The 8,328-nt window shown below is 36.1% G+C and overlaps 1 protein-coding gene across 1 annotated transcript; it reads right to left on the bottom strand.

The window, feature by feature from the left end:
* Window positions 1–3,532: 3,532 nt before the first annotated feature.
* Window positions 3,533–7,535, bottom strand: LOC133519689 (uncharacterized). Its single transcript, XM_061853741.1, has 7 exons — window positions 7,399–7,535; window positions 6,394–6,526; window positions 5,597–5,736; window positions 4,877–4,937; window positions 4,559–4,670; window positions 4,108–4,203; window positions 3,533–3,694 (listed from the first exon to the last, which is right to left on the bottom strand). Exons 1-7 carry the CDS (start codon window positions 7,487–7,489, stop codon window positions 3,635–3,637), a joined length of 693 nt encoding a protein of 230 aa, XP_061709725.1. The 5' UTR covers window positions 7,490–7,535; the 3' UTR covers window positions 3,533–3,634.
* Between the last annotated feature and the right edge of the window lie 793 nt (window positions 7,536–8,328).

The raw sequence follows: 8,328 nt of genomic DNA, 5'->3' as shown, positions 1-8,328 counted from the left end.
GTAAGGTTGCCAGCTCAAGGAGGTTGCGGAGTGTTAGGGCGAGCAAGGCGCATGTAACACCTCTAGTGTTGCCGGTGTCCATACAGAGACTGCTAACCATCAGGCGGAACGTATGCTTATTTGCTACCAACGTAGTATAAAAGAATTGAACGAACTGACACAGGCACCAACATTCGACGGGAAGGTGTAGAACATACTGTTTAACTGTTTAAAAAACGTTCAGTCTCAGTCCTAATGCAAGTATCACTGGTCCTGGCTAGGTGCTACACGAGAAATAGGGCTACTTAAAGCCCCATTACACGAGCTATATTAAGATCGTTACGTACTTCATTTTTTCCGCACCAGCTGTGAAGAGCCCCTAACAATAGAAAATTTCCCGACATGGGGCAAATAGAGTCCTCAAAGCACAAGTTTATTACAACATGATTTGAATTTCACATTCTTCCCCCTACAAAACCCACAAATGATTTGCAATTATGCGTCCTCAATGGACTTATTACATCAATAGGGGGTGAGATGGACCCCGCGGAGACCGCAACAATTGAATTTTAACGACCTCTAATACGGGAGACTTATAGATGCGAACGTTGATAAACTTTTTATTTAGCAAAAAAATACACTTTCCTTTTGAGTAGTTATATCAAAATCTCATTAATATAAGTACAATTGGTCTAATTGTGTAGATTAGGTAAATAAAATACTAAATAAAAAAAATACCTAACAATAATTTATGCACAAATGTTTATATGGACATGCTGCCTACGTTAAATGTAATATAATCGTTTATTGCATATCACATTACAAGCATGGATGGAATGGAACATAAAGGTATACATGTGACACCCTGTAAGGCACAGCAATATAAGAGGGCTACAATTATAATATGATGCTCATTTTATTTAAATAAATAAATAATAATAAATAAATATTATTACACAAATTGACTAAGTCCCACAATAAGCTCAATAAGGCTTATGTTGAGGGTACGTAGACAACGATATATATAATATATAAATATTTATAAATACTTAAATACATATAAAACACCCATGACTCAGGAACAAATATCCATGCTCATCACACGAATAAATGCCCTTACCAGGATTTGAACCCGGGACCGTCGGCTTCGTAGGCAGGGTCACTGCCCACTGGACCAGACCGGTCGTCGTATTTAATTTCATTAAAGCCAGCTTTAGTAAGTAGATAAATGGATCAACAGTTTTTCATAAACCTTTTTATATTGTTAAGGGCCTGTTTCACAATGTCCAAGCAAAGTCGTGACTCGTGAATAAGCCACTTGCCACTTATCTGACGAATAATCTTCAAATAAGCTTAACTGGTAGATAAAGTCCTGAGTTTTGTTTTATGCGGCAATTAGTTTATTTGTTAATTAGCTATCCAATTCTTTACTTGGACATTGTGAAACGGGCCTTATATGTTCAAAATATTGTATACGGTAAGTTTGGTAAGTGTTCGTTAGTACGTTACAAAACAATACAATACAAATCCTCTTTATTGCACAACCTCGAATAAATATACAAATAAAATATGTATGTATGTGTAAATGTGTGTGTATGTGTATCTAAGTCATCATATACTTATTTTTTAATTTATCTCCCTCCTGACTATAAATTCTCATTGTCCTGTATTTTTACGTACTAATATCTCAATCGGCGCGTCCGTATGTCCAGACCAAAGATTCGGCCACAGATGGCTGGCCAGATTTGATCCTTTAAAATCCCATTGGAAAGAAGAAAGAAGCGCTGCGGTCTGCGAAATGTGGAAACGGAGTTACTGTTGATAAATAATTTATATGGACCACTTTATAGGCTTTAGGAAATTCAATTGGACCTTGAGGCAGATTATTGGAGACGTTATCAAGATGTTAGGGACATTTTTTATTTCGCCTGATTTTATGTAAGTATTTACAGTTCAACGTATGGAGATTAGCTTCTTATGAAAGGTACAAAACAAAAGTTTATTTGCTGTTTACGGCCTATGGAGACGTTTGTATCTCACTATTTGTGTATTTATATTCGTAAAATGACGAAAGCGCTATTCGTAATCGTAAAAGTAATTAAAAAAAAAAAAACAAGTTTCGCAACTCAGTTCTTCTACCGTAAAAAGTTGTGAGATCCATGTAATACCAAGTATAGAATTCTGGACATATTATTTGATCTTTTTCTAGGGTTCAGTTAGTCAACTAGGAACCCTTATAGTTTCGCTATGTCCGTCTGTATGTCTGTCTGTCTGTCCGAGGCTTTGCTCCGTCGTCGTTAGTGCTAGAAAGCTGCAATTTGGCATGGATATAAACAAATCATTAACCTGAAAACGACGTACCATAAAATCTAAAAAAATTTTTTTTTTAGGGTACCTCCCCTACACGTAAAGAGGGGGTGAACATTTTTTTTTGCTTTAACCCTTTAGTGTGTGGTGTTGTTGGATAGGCCTTTCAAAACTACTAGGGGTCTTCAACAAACATTTTTTTAAAGTGAATTATTTGAACGATATAATAGATTATAATGATAAATAATGATAGCATTATTTATCATTATAATCTATTATATCGTTATCATTTTAATTACGCATTTATCACTTCAATAAAAATCAAGCGGGTTCTTTGTGCCGTCGTTTGTGTTGCTCTGTTGCTGCGCCATTAGTTACGTGGAATTTTATAACTTGTTTACTTATACCATTATTTTTTATCTGGTGTTTTTAACATAATGAGTGCCAAGCTCCCAAAATCCTATACAAAATGAACCCACCTAGCGGGTTCCCGGCAGCGAAAGTGTTAACTGAAGTCAAAAATAAGTCTCTCGATTATGTGAAATCTTTTGTTAGGTTTTTATGCCCCGATAGTAACAAATACGCGTGGATATATGATGATAGATGCAATGCTATAGACGCTTGTAACCCATGTGACGTCACAAGTGCGTTGCCGACCTTGAGCACGTAGCTACAATAATTCACAGAGTTTCACAGGTTTGTCCCTTACAAATGCAGGACCCCTCACATATATGGGAACTTATGTTTTACTTTTACGTTGCCCGAATTATCTATAGGACCTAGATTATTCCCAGGGTACCTAATTATACCTATATTCCTACGAATATGCACTTTATCACTTCCTTGTACTTATTTATTTATATTAGCTTGAAGCGGTGGTGGCCCAGTGGAACTGACATAAAACTTTCAATCCGGAGTCGCGGGTTCTAATCCTGACTCGTACCAATTAGTTGTTCGTACTTATCATATCATATTTACCACTAGCTTTTCGGTGAAGGAAAACATCGTGAAGAAACCTGCATACATCCTCGAAAAAATTCAAAGGTGTATGTGAAGTCCTTAACCCACATTGGGCCAGCGTCGGGACGATAGCCCAAACCCTCTCGCGCATGATAAGAGGCCTGTGCAGTTACTGTCGAAGACGTCAAGGTCATCTCTCCTAGTACTTAGTATTAAAATCACCTTAATTTAAGCACTGAATTTTGCAGTAAATACGATTGGGATTGTAATGATTTGTATACTGGAGTGTGTAATACATTTACCTTTTTATTAAATAAAGCTTTATTAATCATCAACATTACCATTTTCGTATTTAAAATATTCAGTCATAATACAATATATAATTTATTTACAAATTTTGTTCGACGACTTCCCTTGCGACGATAGTTATCAGTTGGTTGATGTCACTCTGTAAAAATACAAATAAAAAGAAATTAGATAACCCTATGCTTTCATACCGAGCAAGCCTACCTAAACACAGTACATAACAATCTAAAAGCTGTAAACATTTTGTACTTTTAGCTTGACGTCATACCGATTTTGGAACTAAAAACACGCCTTCCAATATTTAAAAATTAACAGGGCAAGTAGGTAATCGTTTCTCAAAAGCGTGTAGCTTGTAATAGAAGTGGAAGTCCCTTTCTAATAAAAGCTGTCAAAAAGTGACATCCGCTTGTATTACAAGTTACAAGCTTTTGAGAAACGGGCGCATGGTCGTTGAAATGTGGAATTTAAGTAAGTGCTATTAATTGTGCAATCAAATTACCATTGAATTGAAAAAATACCATTTTAAACTGCTGTACTATAAAATTCGTTACTCACCTCATAAGCTTTCAGAGTTCCAGGAATAGTCTCTCCCAAATAGTTGTTGATTTGTCGAGAAAGGTTAACTCCTTGCAGCAACACATTCAGGTTAGACTGTAAAAAATATTGACAAGTTAAGTTTTGTATCACATCTAAAGGAATCAAACAGTGGACTGGATCTACCTACATCACAAGGTCACTCTGGTTATTCGACTAGAAGGACCTCCGATGCCAAACTTGATAGTAGAGTCCGTCTAATCTATCTCTGCACTGATTTAGTTAGTAACGGAGTGTGGACAACCATAAACGTAAAATTTCTAAGAAAATATGTGGCTTTCCATGAGATAAAGATCCTTATGCTTCATGTGCATATGGACTTGTCTATCAGAAAAAGTTCCAAATGAGAATAAGGACCGTTTTCTTAGGGAAGGGTCCTTATGCTTCGTGTGTCAATGCTAAAAAATCTCACTTGAATTCCTCCCAGGCTGAATGTCACTTCCATACTCCTGATGCTAATGCCAGTAATGATGCCAATGTTCACGCGAATGTCGCCGGTGACGACAACGTTGTTCACAGCAACACTAGGGCAGATAAGAAACAATCAGTATATTAACAACCACATTCCACGAGCAAAACGTTTGAAAATGCAATGCTTCCAGTTCGTTGATGTGAATAATGTCACTGACGATAAACGTACACAAGCTTTTGATCATTTAGAAAATAAGTTGAGTGGGCTAAGGACTACGACAACTTTTATTAAAGTTATTTTTTAATAAACTTTGCTTACCGTCCACTGACGACACCGTTTAAGTTTCTGTCAAAGAAGTTCACGTCCCACTGAGCAAGACCTGAAACACAAGTACAAGGTCAAATGTTAAAAACATCCATACTTTTCAGTAAAATTAGATTTATGTAGCACACCCCGTACAATATTAAACGCTAGCTAGAAGTTGGACGCTTACCCTCCCTGCCCCACAGCGCCGTACATCCGTAACAACCATTGAAGAACAGGGTAAACAAATGATGTTAGAGGTCATATTTTTGACTACATGAATCATTGAATTATTCACATGTGATAAAAACTATAAGCACGTAGTGTTGAGTTGTTTAATGCTGATTGATAAAAAGAAAGAAGTAAATTGAAATAAATAATTTCAAAATATCGGTGACCGTAGAGCTGGCAGCTTCCTCGCTCAAAGAATTTGTCTTACGATAACGCGAGGAAATGCTGCCAGCATCTATAGCACCATGCCGCAGGATGATAGGTTTTAGTTTTTTTTTTTAAGAGAAAACTTACATAAGTAGTAGATGGCGAATAGTGCGCTCCACAATAAAGCTAACAATGTTGTGTATTTTTTTTAAAGATAAGTAATCTTATTTATTTTTATATCTAAGCTCAAGTTTTATAGTATAGTTATTAATAAAACTTATGTAATTTTTAAACCTTAAAATAGTGTTTCCTGAGATAAGACGATCTTTATCTGGTACAAACGATCTGGGAACTTACCGACGCTTGTAGAGATTTCCGGGAGTTCAATGTTGAAAGTCAGCCTAGAAGTCAACACAGCATAGTTCATTCTGTTGATGACGATGTTACTCAGACCAGAGAAGAGGAAGCCGTTCAGAGCAGCCTTTGCATTCAAGATGCTGGAAATAAGGTTTCATAAATTGAATTCATATTTGAAATAATAATATTAATTCAAGTTAATCTTTTTTCTCCCTGAACATTAGCTTGTATTCTGTAATAAAGCTTCTCCTGATTATGTCTTCAGCTGCTTTGAAGGATCGACTGTAAAAAAAAATCTCCTCCACTTTGACCGATCTTCAACATCGACTTGAAAACCACGGATTGTGATCTCCCGCAACGCCCAGCCAAGGCTTACCCCTTTTACCGGGTCCATGTAGAGGCAGTATATTACCCACGTAAAGGATGATTCACGCTAGAATAGTGCGGATCCAAGCCAAAGCTTCCGACACCTCATTTTCTATGGCGGCTGATAAGTGATCACGTGAAGTTTTCTATAGAAAATGAAGTGTCAGATGCCTCGGCCCGGATCATAGCCGTTCTAGCGTGACAGCGTGAGTTTAACTTGGTGGTTTCCCAAGACAAAAACGGCATAACAATCTTGCTTCTTCCTATCTAAACTTGCAAGTTTTAGAAACAAACGAAAAGAAATATTTCGCAGTTGTTTTTGTTACATGTCTAAAAAGTGCCTTGGCTTTTGTAGTGCTGAAGTTGCGCTGGTAAACAACAAATTGATTTTTATAGATAAATATATAATAATAGTTGTTAAGAAAACTTACGAAGGTACCGGCAAGGCATAGTCGATTTCTTGATCAATGGCAAGAGGGTCCAAACCGGCATCGCGGAGGGACTGCGCCAAGTTTTCGATGGCGTCAACAATGCTACCAGTGACCAGCCTCGTGTTTCCAGACCCTAGAAACCGACTTGAATTAGAACATTGGCTAGTTACGAAGATAAGTACAGGCTGGCCAAATAAGAAGTATACATTTTGTTTTTAAATTTTAACTGTATTAAGTTCAAAAATTATTAAGTATTGTTTTAAAAATATATTCTTCAGGGTTGGCAAATTCATGCGAAACATAATGTCTGACATATGTCCACCTCTAAAAGCAGGCAAACGTAAGCCCTTATCATCCCAATGTTCAGCATCTATTCGCACATTTTTGGCATTATCTTAGTACATTTGTGTCGAATAGTCGGTTTTAACTGTTTAAATTTCATCAGCTCGTTAGCATAGACACGTAATTTTAGATAGCCCCACAGAAATAAGTTACGAGCTGCAAAATTTGGGGAATTTGGGTGCCAATCCCAAATCACTTTTTTTCAAAATTAAACGAGCAAAAAACGTGTTTTAAACAACAGAAACATTTGAGATAAAATTGCTTGCTGCTAGTGGTAGACATTTGGCAGAAATTATCTTCCGTATACAATTGCCAACCCTGAATAATATATTTATAAAAAAATATTTAATAAAATTTCCACTCAATGTAATTAAAATTTAAAAACAAAGTGTATCATTCTTATTTGTCCATCCTGTATTTATTTACAGTAATCATGGAATTCGATTTACAAGAAACCGGTAAAAACTCGGTCAAATATATTTGTTGAAAATTGACCATCGAATTTATGGATAATCGTGAAGTCGGTGAAGCGGAATATACCTCAAAATTATTAAAATTAAACATAGAGGAATTAAATAGTTTTAATATAAATTAAATTGAATTAAAAATAATTTTCATAAGGCCATTGTCAAGAAAGGTAGGTACTATTGAAAAAATACTTACTGATGGCTGATTCGAGTTCCTTACTCTGTTGGTTGGGCAGGGCACTGACGGTCGCCAGCAGGCAAGCAAGAGCAATTACGATTATCTTCATAATGATTTTTTAGTATTTGTGTGTGCTGAAACAATTGACGTAATAATGGTATGTAACTTTAGAAATAAGCTCTTCTGACGCGTAGTCTGATCCGCTACTTTTCATGTGACTGTACCTTATAATTTATAAAAAAAACAGAAAAGTGCTAGTCAGACTTGACCACTGAGGGTTCCGTACAAATGTAACGTATTTCTTATTTTATTTTTATTTTTTACAAATGGCATAAAATAATAATATAATGTAACTCGTGACCGAAGAGCTGGCAGCTTCCTCGCACAACGTATCAAACTATTGCGATAGAACGAGAAAATGCCGCATCTTTGGTACAATACATCAAGGACTTATTTTAGATTTAAGCTACCTAGTTAAAGTAATCCTCTGTATATCTATTATGTACATTATTATTGTAAATATACGCTTTTTATTTTTTACAAATTTATAGTTTTCAGATTTTTCCGTGTAAGTACTTGTAATGTAAGACGATATTACTTGCCAAATTTTATAGTTGTAGGTCAACGCGAAGTACCCATACATACATTTTGATTCCGTTGAGACTGTCGAAATATACGTTTTTGCGGCAATTACGGCCATATCTTTTTTTACGGGAACTAAGAAGTTTGATTTTTTCACAGCTTCAAGGACTTTAAACTTATAAGCATATGGTTTTGATTTCAACTCGATACCTCCACGCGTTCCCGAGAGAAAGGGTCTTAACAGATAGACAGACGGAAGGACGGACGGACGGACAACAAAATGATCCTATAAGGGTTCCTTTTTTTACCTTCGAGGTACAGAACCCTAAAAACAACTCGATTTGATATTTATTTGGTCGGTGTGAA

Source organism: Cydia pomonella, chromosome 7 (genome assembly GCF_033807575.1).
Source record: "Cydia pomonella isolate Wapato2018A chromosome 7, ilCydPomo1, whole genome shotgun sequence".
Taxonomy (NCBI): Eukaryota; Metazoa; Arthropoda; class Insecta; order Lepidoptera; family Tortricidae; genus Cydia; species Cydia pomonella.
This window is presented reverse-complemented; position numbering and strand designations above follow the sequence as displayed.

Coding starts and splice junctions, on each gene's coding strand:
- LOC133519689 (XM_061853741.1), bottom strand. CDS start 7,489: ATGAAGATAATCGTAATTGCTCTTGCTTGCCTGCTGGCGACCGTCAGT. Junction 4,938..5,596: donor GGAAATCTCTACAAGCGTCG/GTAAGTTCCCAG, acceptor CTTGTGTTTCAG/GTCTTGCTCAGTGGGACGTG. Junction 4,671..4,876: donor AACGGTGTCGTCAGTGGACG/GTAAGCAAAGTT, acceptor TATCTGCCCTAG/TGTTGCTGTGAACAACGTTG.